At 47.3% G+C, this 16,567-nt stretch overlaps 1 protein-coding gene across 9 annotated transcripts in view; it reads left to right on the top strand.

The window, feature by feature from the left end:
* Window positions 1-9,740: 9,740 nt before the first annotated feature.
* Window positions 9,741-16,567, top strand: part of H13 (histocompatibility 13) — a 39,247-nt gene continuing 32,420 nt past the window's right edge. For 5 of the 9 annotated variants that reach the window (XR_001780858.2, XR_374416.2, XR_003950808.1 and 2 more), the window contains exon 1: window positions 9,741-10,083. Coding sequence is in view for 5 of the 9 variants with exons in the window: in XM_006498783.4 (XP_006498846.1) it covers window positions 9,901-10,083 (183 nt within the window). In the remaining 4 variants the exon portion in view is untranslated. The remainder of the gene's footprint in view (window positions 10,084-16,567) is intronic. The other 4 variants (NM_001159551.1, NM_010376.4, NM_001159552.1 and 1 more) reach the window with 1 other exon arrangement.

A 16,567-nucleotide genomic window follows, 5' to 3' on the forward strand; every position in this document is an offset into this window, starting at 1 on the left:
ATCATTTTTTAAGTTAAAATACCAATAGGCCGTATACTTAAGGCCTAAGCATATAAGGATGGTCTTCCTCTTTTCCCAGCTTCAAACCTGAAGACTTGGAATCTGTCAAGTCCTCCCATTCCCAAAGCTAAATAACTGCCCAGTCCACCCACCTTAAAACCTTGTTTACAATAGGAAAGCCTTGAGCCTTTGACTCTGGCTGCAAGTTGATAGAACTTAAAAGCCTCAGGGTCACCTACACACCCATCACACCCACAGTGACAACAACTGCAGGCTCCTTTCTCACAACCCTTCTTACAGTAAGCCTTGTCAAACCCCCCTGCGTGGAATCGGTGCTAGCGCCTCTTTTAATAAACTCCAACTCTGTCTTACACTTGCCAGTTCTGAAGGTCTTGTCTGCGGTGAGTGTGGGCAGGAATCCACTTTGCACGAGTAGAAGTTTCTGAAAGAATTGCTCAGGCTGCTGCCAGGGAGGGACATCTGAGGGCTGTGTCTCCAGACCCACCGCTGCTAAGGTCATTCATCGCCTTGGCTGCTTGTAACCCTAGTCAGTGCAGCTCAGAGACTACCCTATGATCATTACCAAAAAGATTCTTCTTTCAATTAAAATTGCATTATTTAATTTTGCATCTGTGGTAGGGGTATGTGCATGGAAGTGCAGGTGCCATAGGAGGCCAGAAGAGGGCGTCAGATGCCATAGAGCTGACTTACATGTGGTTAGGAGCTACCCAGTTTTGGTGCTGGGAATAGAATGTGGATCCTCTGTAGGAACATGTTCTTAACCACTGACCCATGGAGATCCTTTGAAAAGCAAGGCAACTTCAGAAGCCACCGAAACTGTAAATATGGCTACTGCTGAGACACCACACATGTCTGTCTCTGGAAGCCACTACCCACACCTGGTGCTGAATCTCCTTTTATTAACTCCCATACTTACACCTTAATGAACACAATGTCTCCTTCCTGCTGACTAGTTCTGAAAAGCTTTTCTGTATGGAATCAAGACTTCCAGTAAATGAATGCTGGCAGCGGCTGCTGGTGGCTGCACCGAGCTGTGTCTGGCTGCTCACCGATGGTAGCTGACAATTCCAGCCTCTCGCGTTGGACCTGAAATGGCTGGGGTGCTCCCCAACCTCAGACTCAGCCTTGAAAGGAGACTTGCCCATCCCAAAGGACTTCCAATTGGGCGCCCTGGACTTCCCCCTCACCCTCAACTCAAATCCTTGGGTCTGGCATTTGTAGTCCATGGATTTTTAGGGAAGGAGACTAAATGCGATGAGCAGAGCAGAGGTGCAGACACACGATCCTGGCATCATGATACCCGGGCACCTAGGGGTTCCTGAGGCCCAGCTCCAGCCCTGTATGTTCTGTGTAAGGGTTTGATTTTCCACTTCTTCTGAATTTAAGGCCAATGCACTCCTTCCTCTGCTAAAATGTTTCACTCTTGGCCTCTAGCCCTTTCGATCAGAAGCCCGGGCTCCCCACTTGCCAATCCTAGCCTCTCAGAGAACAAAGTTCACTGGTTAGTTTTCATCATGGATTGGACCAGATTTAGAATCACCATGAAATGGCTCCTCTGGAGAAGTCCGTGACATCGTTTCCAGAGAGGTTTCACTGAGAAGGGAAGACCCACCCTGAACGTGGGTAGCACCACCTCATAGCCAGATCCAAACTAAGAGGAAGTGAGCTGAGGCCTGGCATGCAGGTCTCTTCGGTTCCTGACTGGGGACAAAGCTAGCTGAGCAGTCTCCACTCCTGCTGCTGTGTGGACGGGCCATACCTGCGATCTGAGAGCAGAACTGGACCCATCCTTCCTTCCCTAAGCTGCTTCTTGTCAGGTATTTTTGTTGAAACATTAAAAGAAAAAAAAAAAAAGTAAAGCAAAAGGGAAAAAGGGGAACTCCAAGATGACAACTTTCTCTTTTAAGTCCTCAAATATTTTCTGTTTTGAATATCAGGGGCAGAGAAAGGGGTTGGAATTCATGCATCCTTTCTTTTCTTTTTAAGACAAGGTCTCACTGTGTGGCCCTGACTGGCCTAAAACTTCCTATATAGACCAGGCTGGCCTCAAAACTCAGAAATCCACCTGTCTTTGCTTCCTGAGTGCCAAGGCACGTACCACACTCACCGTATCACCACTCGGCTCGCTTCCAAACTGTAGAGCTTTGTTTCCATTTTCCACAAGCCCCTCTCCACCTGCCATTGTATTTTGCTTCTGTTCGTACTTTTGGAAGCACTGGGGTTTGGCTTGTTTGTTTGGGTTTGGTTTGGTTTGGTTTGTTTGTTTTTGTCTTCTGAAACACCATCTCAAGGCATGGCCAAGACTGACCTGGAACACCCTATGTGGCTCAGGCTGGCCTCAAACTGCCTGTGTAGTTGAGGATGGCCCTGAAGTTCTGGTCTTCCTGCCTCCACCTACTGAGTACTGGGATTACAGGCGTGTGTCATCTCCTCCTGTTCAGCCTTTTGTCTCTTGCTTCCATCTTCCCCTTCTTCCTGAGAACATTCTCTTCCCCCACAGTCCGTGGCTCTCTTTCTAGGGAATCTGACCTAGCAGGTGTACACTACTATCCAAACCCATATACTGTTGAAGAATCGAAGGAACTCTATTAGCAACTAGACATGAACACTGGGTATAAGTGCAATTGGCCTAGGCAGCTAGAATGCTGGTCACCCTAATGGAGAGTGGCCTCAGCTTGGGGCTTCTGCGGCTACTTAGCATCCTGCACCAACAGTCCACAGTCCACAGTGACACACCCAACTAGATTTACTAGCTCCTTGGACCCACACACTTGCACACACAGGCACACATAGACACGCACACACACACACATATAAATGATGAATATATCTCCTAGTAGGTTTATATGAGAATTTCTCTAGGATTGTGGGTAAAAACAACTGGCAAATGGGGCATGGTGCTACATCCCTTAACCACAGGGCTTAGGAGGCAGGGGCAGGTGGATTTCTGGGAATTCAAGGTTAGCCTGATCTACATAGCGAGTTCTATGTAGAGAAACGATGTCTCAGAAAAACAAAAGGATTGTAGGGTAGGAGCTAAGGGGACGCTAGAAGATAAACATGATTAAATTATGTTGTATCAACGTGTCCTGCTGGACATCTCAAGGGACTGATCTGACTAGGGCTATGAGGAAATGAAGAAGAAACACACAGAAAATCTGGGGTCCAGTGGGTTCAGCTATCTGCTGGGGACCCCAGCACCCTAGAAGCTCAGTGTGTTCATTATATATAGTTGAAGAGGAGGGGTGGGGTTATTGCATGTAACAGAATAACAAGATACAGATAACCAAGGAGGCATTGCTATTATATACAGGAGGCTGGCTTAGCTAATCCCAGTAGGAGCAGAAGGAGCAGGGAAAGAAAGCTGTGGACATTGTCTGCACACACTCTCAACATTAAGCCCAAGGAAGGCTTTGCCATCCCTCTGTGTCTCCCCTGGGAGGAACCTGGCCACTCCCATGAGGCCAAGGCACTGGGGTCCTTACCATAGCCATGTCCACAGCACACACCATGCATTCACTCAGGCCGTCAGTCAGATTATCGCTGCCTCTGCCTCTGGAATGTTGGGGTTAAAGGCAGGAATCACCAAACCTAGCTAAGATTGTTTTGTTTTTAGATTTATTTATTTTTATGTGTGCAACTGTATTGCCTGCATACATGTATTGTACCACATGCATGCCTGGTGCCTGAGGAGGTTAGAAGTGGACATCAGATACCCTGGAACTAGCCTTTTGGATGGTTAGAAGCCACTAATGCAGGTGCTGAGAACCAACCTCCTGCCCTCTGTGAGAGCAAAGTGCACTTAGCCTCTGAGCCATCATGCCAGCCACAAGATTGATTTTTAAAAGGGGGGGGATGGTTGTTGTTTTGTGGCTGGTTGTCTTTATTTTTGTTTTTGTTTTTTGAAACAAAGTCTTACTACATAGACTTGGCTGGTCTCAGACTCACAGAGATCCTGCCTCCTGTCCCCTGCCCCCTACCCCCTGCCCCCTGGCCCCTGGCCCCTAGCCTCTGCCCTCTGCCCCCTGGCCCCTAGCCTCTGCCCTCTGCCCCCTGGCCCCTAGCCTCTGCCCCCTGCCCCCTAGCCCCTGGTCCCTTGCCCTGCCCCCTGCCCCCTTGCCTCCTGCCTCTGCCTAAGTGCTGGGATAAAGTCATATCCCACCATGCCTGGCTTCCCAGGTTGAATTCTTTAACGTGTATAGACTAACTGCTTTTAAAAGGAAACAAGGAATGACAACATGTCCCCTCTCCCGTAGCAGTCAAATGCCCATTAAAAGCAGCATCTGTACAAAGATGTAAATCTCAAAGGCAGCAGGTGAGTAGGTAGAACATAATGTGGTAATACAATTTTAGCAACAACAAGATGCTTCGCAAGAGGTAAGAGAGGCAACACACAAACTAGCTGTATAATTAAAGTTTGCAACCCTAACCTAGTCAACAAGCCAACTGAACAAGCACATCTGCCCTGCCTTACACACTACAATGTCAAAGGAAACCACGGACATTATTCAAAGATGAAGAAGTAAGTTCTCTTTATTCCATCATCCGTGTGGTCCAGATGCCAGGCATGGGCTTTCCACTGCTTCTCCTGAGCGTGTGTCTTTTGGGAATGGCTCTCTCTTTTTCAGGATGTTTGGAAACAGCCTGGGGAATTCTTCAGCTTCCTTTTATTTTATTTTATTTCATTTCATTTCATTTCATTTTCTTTTCTTTTCCTTTTCTTTTCTTTTCTTTTCTTTTTCTTTTCTTCTTTTTCTTTTATTTTTTTGTCAGTTGGGAATTGGGGAAACACAAACTGGATTCCTGCTTTCCTATTTTCAGTTTTCCTTGACAAGACTGACAGTGAATCCCCGACAAATTCTAGAGGAACTAGGCATGCTCCTGAGAGCTAGAGAGGCCACCAGATTTCCGTGTAAGTGGCTAGGAACACTGTGTTGTTGTGCACCATAGACAGCGAAATGCCCTGACATCCCAGCCAAGGGTGTCTCACCTGATAAGGAACTTTTGTTTTGTATTAAGGCTGGCCTTGAACTTCTGACTCTCCAGCCACCTCCCAAATGCTAAGATCCCTGGGGTTACAGGCATAAGTCACGACTCCTGACTTTAGATTTTTACTTCTTTTCCATCTCTCCCATCTATAATACTCTCCACTATTTCTTTTTGAGGACGAGTTTATTATGTAGACTATGTCTTATAGGATCTGAATTGCTTTGGCTTTTCCAGCTCTCTCCCCATGAGCAGATGTAAGCAGAACATATATATGGTGTGTTTGGCACTACCTAGGTGATGTGCCCCTACATTGCACAGCATCTTGTCACTTCATTCCAGTTTTGGTTGTAGTAAGTTCGATCATTCGGTTAAAGGAAATTACTCTGTTGGAGGGACACATCTTCCTCTGTAGTTGCTTAGTAGTTAGCGAGTCATCTGTAGGGTGACACTGCAAGGCTCCATGAGTATCCTGCTCCTCAACCACCTGCCCAAATGATTTTATACCCACTGATGGCCCTTCCTAGCTATCAGAGGAAGTATACATACATTTAAGTACATTGAACAAGGCATTTTCATGCCTGGTATGTGCAGATGAACATGTATAAAGAACAAATAGAGTATGAGGTCTGCTCATAGAGAAATGAGATGTGGTTGTACCTTTCTTTAGAATAAATGTTTGGTAATCTAACCACCCCAGACTCTAAACTCTGACCTCAAGAATATATTCCAAAGATGTAATCCTACATAGAGCACTCCCCCTTGGGGCACTCCCTCCCTCCCTCCCTCTGACTTCTTCATTACTCTCTCCAGGGAATAGCAAGACAGAGCATCTGCAAGCCAGGAACCCAACTGTCCACACAGAAGCCTTGACAGTGGCTGCCTGAACCTGGGTTGGCTCCTGGACTTTCTAGTTTGGTTCACAACTTCCTGTCCAGGAAGGTGAAGGGAGAGACCAGGTAAGTCATAGGCCTAACCGAATCCAAGGCTCCTCCCAAGAGGAATCAAAACAGTATTAGGCAGTACAGGCGGACAGATCAATATGAGTTCCAGGCAGGCCAAGGCTACATAGTAAAACTCTGTCTCAACAAGTAAAAATAAAACTGTCTCCAATTTCCAGTCCTGAGCTTGCCATGGACCACACCAGTCAAGTATGGGGATCTCTGGAATGAGGGTCCTCGAAGTTAGGTGGGTAAGGATTCGGCAGTGACAAACAGAACCAAACACAGAGGCAGTTTGAATCTGAGTGTATTCTGCAGCTCTCAAGCAGGGAATTTTATACATTAAAAAAAACAAACATGGGCTGGTGAGATGGCTCAGTGGGTAAGAGCACCCGACTGCTCTTCCGAAGGTCTGAAGTTCAAATCCCAGCAACCACATGGTGGCTCACAACCATCCGTAATGAGATCTGACTCCCTCTTCTGGAGTGTCTGAAGACAGCTACAGTGTACTTACATATAATAAAAATAAATAAATCTTTAAAAAAAAAAAAACAAAAAACAAAAAAAAACAAACATTACATCTCTTAGAGACTATATCCAGTGAAACAGTCACAAATACCAACAAAAATCATTTGGCACTGTAAAGCACAAAAATTATCCAAGCATTACAACTCTGGAACTATGTTTTCAGTGAATCCCAAACAGAACAGGTAACATCATTGTAAATCATCAAAATATAACAACTCTAAAAGGATGTCGTCCAAGGCTAGTGGCATATTTCCAGGAGCAGGTTAATAAATCTTTAACGGTCAGTGCTCTTAACCACTGAACTAACTCTCCAGCCCCGTGGTCAATTATTATTTAACATCTAGTGCCTGATTTCTTATAATCTTCAGTGTATAAATTTAAACTATTTTAATTCTTTCTAATTAAGGCTTTCTTTACCATATACCAAAATCCACCTCCAATGACACACTATGTGTAGCCATATGAAATTTTATTGTTAGGAAAAAAATTTTTATCATAATAGTTTTGTAGATGATTTAGAAAATAATCATTTACAAATGATTTCCCCGGGGATAAGGTCAGGTTAGTGGCCCCATCTCTAGGGATGGTTTCTTACCTATTATTCTCGCTTAAGATCTTGGCCTAGGCTACCAGGAACATGTAAATAAGAAAAGGAATAAGAGAAAACATAACAGATAGATTGCCATGAGAACTATGGCTCAATATTTTTCCCTCCGGCAGAGAGTTCCACAACCTGTTCCAGGAGACCTCCCCCTTTTGAGGTCAATCACCTCAGTGTGTGGAACTTGTCACACAGATCCTACTGGAGGTGGTGTGGCATGAGCTACCAGATGAAGAGTCTTCCCAAACACCATGCCTGGCTCCTGGTTAACATTCTGCAATGGAATTATCAATAGCTGGGCTCATATAACGCTCCCTAGCCTTCTGTGTAGCTGGGCTGTCACAGAAACTCCATAGAGACCTAAAGTCAAGGCCCCACTCTTCCATGTCTGGCTTTGTGACCTACATGGGTGACTTTGTCTCTCTAAGACTCAGTGTTATCGACTGTCAAATAGGGCAAATCACTCCTTGTAAATGTTATTGGGATCATAAGTAAATAAGAGTAAAATCCATTGTCTAGTGTGAATTGCCTTCTTAACCTGAAGTAGGCCAGGTGATTAGTATTTTTTTTTAACCATCTGAACTTTTTGTCAAGATACTAAGTCTCAGTTTCAAATTCGCGGTGTCTGCTCTGCCACAATGGAGTTGAGCTTTGTAGATGGCTCTCTTCTGCCAGCTACTGTGTACTCAGCCTCGTTGATAGCATTTGCTAGATTCAGACTGGAGGGCCATAGATCTTCAGGCCCAGAGTGAGATCCTCTGTTTGGCCCATAGTCTATCCCAGTGCCAGGAACCTTCAAGATACAACTTTCTTTTTTGCTTTCACAATGGACCTTGGCTAGGGCCACGCCGCATCACCAGAAGAACCAAGGGATTTTCTATTTGTGTAAAAGAAGCATTTTAAAGCTCAAGTGAGATATTCTCTTATTTGTTCATTGACTAGAGTCAGGCAAAGTGGTACACACCTGTAATCCCAGCACTTAGAAACCTGAGGCAAAGGAATCACATTTTTGAGGTCAGCCTGGGGTATCCTGTTGCCTAGCTCCATACACGCTATGTTACAAGCACAATTTCAAGTGCTTGAAATTCAGCACTGGATACTAGTAACCTTATTTCTGCCTTTATGCACTGTACCATTCAGCAGAGAAAATAGAAATTAAAAGAATACATATATTATACATAACAACCTAAGCTATCCCCTGCCTGGAATTCTTAGCTTTTTTCTGTTTCCCCATTGTCTTTCACATCAGGCTTCCCCTGAACTACCTACCCCCTTAGCATGGATCCCTCCAGTCACTCAATGCCTAGGTCTGTATGTGTTTCCTTTTTCTAGCAACTAGAATTCCACACCTGAGCATAACACCACTTATATACTAAGTGTGCAATTGTGATTTGTTTAATGAATGTATGTATTTATAAACTCAAGTAAAGTTCAGTGGCAGGGTGCATGCCTAGCATGCATGAGAGCTTACGGTCAATCCTTAACATTCAAAAAATAGTGGTGTGCACGTGTAATCCCAGATTTGGGCATTTAAGAGCATTGGGAGTTTAAGGCCATCCTCAATTACTTACAAGATTTGGGGCCAGCCTTAACTATATGAAATCATATTTCAAAAAAATGATACACAAGAAACTATTAAGATTCGCTGCTTTGGGGTTGGAGAGATGGCTTGGCAGTTAAAAGCACTGGCTGCATTTCCAGAGGACTAAGATTCAATATCCAGGACTCACAGGATGGCTCACAACTGTCTGTAACTCCAGTTCCAGGGGATCTGACTCTCTCTTCTGGCAAGCAAGTGCTGCACACATAAAATGTAGGCAAGAAAAAAAATCCACATACATGAAATAAAATGGAAACTAAAAATAGCTTCCTTTAAGAAAAATAGGGGAATCTTCAAAAAGAATCTTGCTTTTATATTACCGTGTATACTATTGGATTATCGTCTTGTGAGTTGAAGCTTCCTTTTTTTTTTAATACTAAAACTACCCTAAATAGTTGCTTCCAGTTATGATAATAGCCACGGAGTTTAAAAACTGTATGGTGTCACAGAGGTGAGGACTATTATTGCCTGGCATATAATAACCACATAACACACTTGCGAACCTTTTACATACCCATACTATTTTGCTTTGTTTTTCTCTAATTTATCTAGCATTAGGATGGTTTCTAACTCATACCGATATGCTGTCATCTTTACACTTTAAAGCTATTCTAAAAGATAATATTTTAGACTCCATAATTTATTTTGTTCATTTTACCTTCTCTGCCTTCCCCCTTCCAACTCCCTCACACTAAAATCTGAGCTTCATGAATGAAAGGACAAACCTTCGCTTGTTCACTTTAGTGTCCTCTGACCCTAGGACACTAATAAGAGAGTGATAAGGGTAAGTGGGACACCCCAATAAATATTTAAGGCTCAAATGAACAGTTGAGTTTCCCGTGAATGCATGCATAACTCTTTGGATGAAGGATCCGGATTTGCGGAGAGGTGGATAGCCTGGCACTGAAGAAATCGCCTAGGACTAAGGGATGGGTCCTCAAATCTCAGGATGGATTACAGCCATAGTGGTCCAGAGCTCCTTTTCAGGGCGGCCTCGAGTTGCTTAGCAACATGACACCCCTCCCTCACCGCCACCAGAGGGCGATCGGGCGCGCGGTAGCGTGAACGCGCGCGCGTTCCCTGCATGGCACGGAAAGGCAAGGGGAGGCACGTCACTTCCTGTTTCTTTAGGGGAACGTGGCTTTCCCCGCAGTGCCTCTTCTCCGTCTACGTTCGTGCTGCGGCGGCCGGAGCTGGAGTCGGAGCCCGAGCGCAGCCTCGCCATGGATTCGGCTGTCAGCGATCCGCACAACGGCAGCGCCGAGGCTGGCACCCCAGCCAACGGCACGACGCGGCCGCCCTCCACGCCCGAGGGCATCGCGCTGGCCTACGGCAGCCTCCTGCTCATGGCGCTGCTGCCCATCTTCTTCGGCGCCCTGCGCTCGGTGCGCTGCGCCCGCGGCAAGGTAGGGTCTGGGCGAGAGCGAGCGCCTTCCACTCCCATCCTGCCCACGGACCCGTCCCTGGGGACCCGATAGCTGTCCCCTCTCCCTCGTCCCTCACCCACCCGGGTATGGATCACCCTTTCCTTCACTTGGGTTCACATCTGTGGCTGGCCTTTGGTGTCCCGGGCGGGATCTGGCCACTCCCAGAAGCGGGGATTAGCATCGTCCTCAGATAGCAGCCCTCAGACAGACCCTGCCATATCCCCGCCCCCCAGACCCCTGCTTCACGCTACAACTGGAAACCCTGTCGGCCCGAACCCAGACACAAAGGCAGGCGCTCACTCTGAGCTTGCTGGGCCCAGCCCCACCTGATGCTATTAGCTAATAAGGAGCCAGGTGTTTGCACCTCACCCGGGGCAATCACCCCATCCCATGGCCTTGGTCAGCCTCAGTGTTCCCTACAGGTAGGTATGGCTCTGAAAGGCACCATCTTTTGTCATCCTCTGTTAAGGAGCCATGCCTGGCCACACCCACAATTAATTGTAGCATCCAGCTCCATCCCTGGGCCCTGCTTTCTGTCGCCCTGGAATCACAGCTGCGGGTATACCCGCCTGGAACTCCTCGATCAGACCTTCTTCTCCCTGCCTTAAAAACAAAACCCAGGGGAGGGGAGGTGGCGCAGCTGTTGAAGGCGATTGTCGCCAAGCCAGACGATTTCAGTTAAATCCCAGGGACGCAAATGGTGAAAGGAGATATCCTGACTGCTGCATGTTATTTTCTGACCTCATCACAATCCCACTAAATAAGTAAATGTAGAGTTGTTTTTGTTTTTTTAAATAAAATAGAAGCCTGCCATCATGCCTTAAGCCTAGCACTCAGGGAGCTGAGAGAAAAGAATCAAAAATTGTAGGGCAGCAAGGCTACAGAGACCCAGTTGGCCAGCGGGAAGAAGGGGTGGAGGAAAAGAGTGCCAGCTCGCCTTGTCTTTTGTTTAGAACGCGTTCCACCCAGCTGGCTTTTTGAAATGTGTCCCTCGGTTCTACCGAGGTGTTTGGTTGATTTCTTTGCCCTGCTTACCACCCAGCCGTGCATCTTCCCAAGTTAAAGCCCAGACACTGACTACCTCAAAGTAGCCTTTCTCCCCAGGATAAGTCTCTTTGCAAATTGAGCCTACCTGCTGAATAATAACTTCTTTGGGACTGTTAATGAGACAGGGTGAGCCCTATCCTTGACCTTCTGTGCTGTCTGTCACTGCGTGTCCAGGGGGACTCCAGGACCTTGCACCTCCCTCTCCCCCAAATCTCCCTGCCTATATTAAGCTTTTGAGGCCCATAGAAAGTAACAGCTTCTCCCTTGCTGGCACCCTCTCTCCAACAGCCTGTTAACGTACAGTTCCCCCACAGCCCCTCCCCCACCAAACCTGAAGGTGGCCTAGAGAGGAAGCTGCCTTCCCCAGAAAGGGCAGGCTCACCAAGCAGCTGGCACTTTTGAAACTGCCTCAGTTCAGATTCTCAAAACACGGTGTGGCTGAGGACCTACCACCTTCCTGTCCAAGAAACAGGAAACCTACTGCTGCACCTTTCTGGGCAGATAAAGGGAGAGCACTGAGTCTGGACTCCGGGCTGAAAGACGTGCGTGTGACCCGTTTTCTTTGCTCCTCTGCCTCTCTTAAGAAGAGTTCGGGTGTCCTTACCCTCTACCAGTATGGTCAGGCAAGGCAAGTTCTGAAACAGACAAGGACAAGAGAGAGGCAGGACAGCATGGCATGAGGCTGAGCAGCCCCAGACTGAATGGTTCTTGGTGCCTTCTGCACATGGACCAGTCTTTGCAGAAAACACATTCCGGGCAGCAGTGTTTCTTGAACTCAAGCTGTTATCAATGATGAGGGATGCCACAAAGATGAGTAGGTCAGAGCCCTGTTACCAAGGAGTCCAGGAAGCTGGTAGGGCAAGCGCTGGGGTGGGCTATAGAAAAAGGCAGAGCATCTGTGGCTGAGCAGATGAGATGCACAGTTCCAGCCAGGAGAGGGCATTCGTAAGCAAGAGAAAGCAAGAAAGGTACAGAGCAGGAAGGAAGGAGGCACTTAAGGAAACAGCGGGTGACTTAGTGTAGCTGAAGCAGAGGGTGTGGGTAGGAGAAAGGGAACCAAAACGCCTCTTATCTGTTGCAGGCATTGTCCACAGGGAGGCCTTAGATGATTCAGACTACAAAGGACCTGTCCATTCGTTAGTGACTTCCCAGTCCCAGTAGCCAGAATGCTCTAAGCTTGCAGAACCTTTACCTGCCTTGAAGCTCACAGCACTGAGCAGCAGGCAAGAGCCAGTTTATCATGTCTGTCTGTAAAAAGACTGGAGGATGAAAGAATGACTTCTGAAGGCTGCTTGACTGCTAGAGAATGAATGCATCGGGGACCCCACTTCTAGCCCAGGCCACCATCCTTGGTGCAGATGCCACTGAAGACACATAAGTAGTGTTTTGGCCTGAGATATGATGAGAGCCAAATGACTCCTTTGTCCACCTTGTCCAAGAGAGGAGGGCAGAGCGGGGACCCAGGCGGGAGCTTGGCACTTCCGGCTGGTATTCGACACCGCAGCCTACTGAGAGAGAGAGCACTCGAGGACAGGTCCCCTGGGGTCAACAGCATCCATAAAAGGCAGAGTACGTTGTGAAATCCTGGGCAAAAAAAGGTGAACCCTGTGGGGGTGTAAGGAAGAAGTCGCCCCGCGGGAGTGTCCGAAACCTGTATCCTTCAGAGGGGGCAGCTTCTAGCCTAGCAGGAGCTGACTGATAAGTCTATTGGGCTTTCGCTTCAGCAAAGAGAAATCTCTTTGCCAACAGGACTGGGAATCTGTTCTCAGGTCCTGGGTGAGGTTGCAGGGCTGCTGGGATGAGACCAGAATGTACGATCAGCCAACTCCTGCTGTATCCAGGGAAGGGCAGCAGGTGTCTCTGCCCATGTGAGTGAGGAGTCATCAGACTGAGGAAAGGGAGTGGTGAGGAGAGTTCAGGAGAGGGACTTGGGTGCTATGTGACAAGATGCTCAGGGACCTAAAACCTGTCTAAAGAACAGACTGGTAATGTGACACTTAAAATGGGTACTTAGAAAACTGCTGCTTGCGTGTGACATCCAAGCAGCTGCCAAAGCATAAAAGAGTATTCCTTGGAAATGGTATGCATGCGCGTGTGCACACACACGCACGCACACACGCACGTGGCTACTTATGGAATCTTCCAGAACTTTTTCAGTTTTGTGGCACTCCTGATCTAACCCAGGACCTCATCCATGCTAAGCATATAGTCTACCACCAAGCTATATCCCCAGCCTGCCTTTTAGAACATTTTCTGTGTGTATACAAATACACACTTGCTTTTGTATGTACACACAGGTAATCTGTCACTATAAAGAGTATTGTTTAGTACCTGCTGTCTACAACTTGTTTTTATTCAGCAGTGTGAGTTAGTCATTTTCTTTTTACAGCGCCGCTGCCTTTCTGTAGTGACATAGGTCCCTAGTACACTATCCAAAGGCCCACGGGTACATGTGACTCCCTCCCTCCCACCCCAGCTGCCTCTGCAGCAGCTCCTCTTGCCTGGGTCTTATTACCCATCAGTAGAGATTTTGTTCCTTGGAACACCCAAGTGTGTCAGTAGATCAGTAGATCTGGATTTTTGGGGAGTGGGGTGGGTTCTGTATTTGATTTTATGAGGCTGGATCTGGCTATGTAGCTCTGGCTGGCTTGGTATTCAGTAGGCAGCCCTGTGTGGCCTCAAACTCAACCCTCTTCCTGCCTCAGCTTCCTTGGAGCTGGAACTGTAGATGTGAGCGCCAGGCTTACTATACGCAGAGTTTGTTCAGGGCACCAGTTCTGAAAGGGCAGAACTCTTAGGAAAGGCAGATTCAGGGGGCTGGAGAGATGGCTCAGTGGGTAAGAGCACTGACTGCTCTTCCAAAGGTCATGAGTTCAAATCCCAGCAACCACATGGTGGCTCACAACCATCTTTAATAAGATCTGATGCCCTCTTCTGGTGTGTCTGAAGAGACAGCTATAGTGTACTTAGATATAATAATAAACAAATCTTTAAAAAAAAAAAAAAGAAAAGGCAGATTCAGAACCAGAGATTCAAGGTGGGCTCTGTAAAGCCCTCTTGGTGATTCTGGTGACCACTAAAAACTTGAGAGCCACTAATTTAGAGACCTCAACAATATGTTTTTAGTCCTTAGCCACAAAACAAAACAAAAACGCTGAAATCAATATCCTTATGCAATTATTATTTTCATAATTTGTAGGGAAAGTTTCTTAAGATTGGTTTATTGAGTCAAACACTACCTGAATCTCTATCCTCGGCTTCTACAAGATGGCCTGCTATAGAGCTCGTAGCTACCCAACTACAGCCAGGTGCGGGCTTTCGAGGGCATGCGTGCCTGTCGGCTGGAAGGAGACACAAAATGACTGGTGCACTTAGTGAAGCGAGCTGTGTGGTACAGGGCACATACAGGAAGAAGATGCATTTAGGGCATAGCCAGGAGGCAGAACGGTGGCAAAGAGTGAGTGTGGCGTAACTGCAGGTGTCCCTGGGGCCTCAGTCCAGGTAGACAGTGATAGAGTGGCTGGGGAATTCCAGGATATCTCGGGTGTGGTCAGGAAGCCGTCCTTCCAGGCCTCAAGCTGGGCAACGAACGGGCTCTCCCAGTTGCTTTGGCTTCCACCCGGATGTCTAAATACCCAGGCAGCCAACAGCTACATTTGTCTCAGCTGTTTGTAAAGCTTTTCCCTCCATGAATTCTTAGTGTGTTTGGCTTAAAAACCCAAATCAAATTAGTAGTGAATCTTAATAAGTTGTAGGGTGGGGTTTGTTGTTGTTGTTGTTGTTGTCATTGTAACCACAGTGGTGGGGCATGCCTTTAATCCCAGCACTCAGGAGGCAGAGGCTGTAGCTCGATCTCTCAAGTTCAAGACCAGCCTTGTCTACAGAGGAAGGTTTAAGACAGCTGGTATTTCACAAAGAAATCCTGTCTCAAAAAAAAAAAAGAAAACAAAAAACAAAAAAAACGATGACCTGTTCTTTTTCTTCAGGACTCAGAGTCTTGGGAAGGCCATGGGCCTCTTTGGCATCAGCAGGCTTCCAACAGAACTCTCCAGAGAGGAAAGGTAGATGTCTGCTAATAAAGAGAAGTGAGGCCACCAGCCTGCCGGGGTTTATCTCTGGCTTGGCCACTCACCATGTGTCATACTAAGGAAAATACTCTGCTTCTTCAAGCCTCTTTTTTTTTTTTTTAATGTTATATATATATACACAAGTACACTATAGCTGTCTTCAGACATACCAGAAGCAGGCGTCAGATCCCATTACAGATGGTTGTGAGCCACCATGTGGTTGCTGGGAATTGAACTCAGGACCTCAGGAAGAGCACTCAGTGCTCTTAACCACTGAACCTGCTCGAGGCAGGGGCCCTGGGACACTGCCCGGCACATAGAAAGGGCCCAGTAAATGTTCTCCTCTTTGTATTATTACCTGTCGATCAAAAGGCTCCCATTCTGAGTCAACACTGCAGCGTGAGGTATTTATAACAGGACCCACAGAGGAGACCAGATTCCTCTGTTTGCTGAAGCATCTGTCCAACCTCGGTTTGTCATCGAATAACATGAAGCCGCCTCCTGCCCTGGGACCAGGCTAAACTGAAAGGAATTTGTGGAAATGAGCCGTAGCATTGGTTTGTAGGGAAGCCACAAAGTCCCGAGTGTGCTTTCGAGCCCCAAGCCTCTCTGCGCAGTCTGCCTGAGAACTGCCCCTCAGTTACACAGAGCGAACGCCTGCCTCCACACAGTTGGCCTTTATTGGGCCTCTGTTGCATTCCAGACCCTGAGACTGTCTGTCAAGGCTTTAAATGGCATCTGCTCAGGCCACCTGTGGCAATTACGTCCCTGCAGAAATAGTGCTGGCTTACCGAGATTCCTTGTACATTCTGGTAGAAATAGCACATAGGCTTGAGTAATGACTCCACTGCAGACACTGGAGTCCTGGTTTTGCAGTCAAGGAAATGAAGGCTCTGAGAGAGAGTCACTATCCCCAAATGTGGCTGGGAGGCTGCTGGGCCTCCTGGCCTCAGGGCAAGCACTAACCATTTGGCCATCATACCCCAGATAAGCATGTGTGTCCACATTATCCCTCATCGGCCTGCATTGTACCAGTCAATTTAAGCTGTCAGGACTTAGCCCGCTTGCCTGAGGACTCACTGAGTGAGGTAGGAGCTGTCCTGTTGATGTTGTGCCCACACTGCTGCTACATGGAAAATGTATTCCAGGTGTGGAGGTACGAAGTGGCCAGATGTTATCACGCTGCTGCCAAAAGCAAAAGCCACAGGCTGGCAGAGAAAAGGAAGGAAGGAAATGAGGCCTCCCTGTTAACCATGGAAAGACTCAAAGTGGGGAGGCCTGCCATGTAGCCAGGGTAGCCCCTCAGCCCTGTGCACAGGGTAGTGCGGGGGGCAGGTGTTAAGGACTGC

The sequence above is a fragment of the Mus musculus genome, chromosome 2, assembly GCF_000001635.26.
Source record: "Mus musculus strain C57BL/6J chromosome 2, GRCm38.p6 C57BL/6J".
Taxonomy (NCBI): domain Eukaryota; kingdom Metazoa; phylum Chordata; class Mammalia; order Rodentia; family Muridae; genus Mus; species Mus musculus.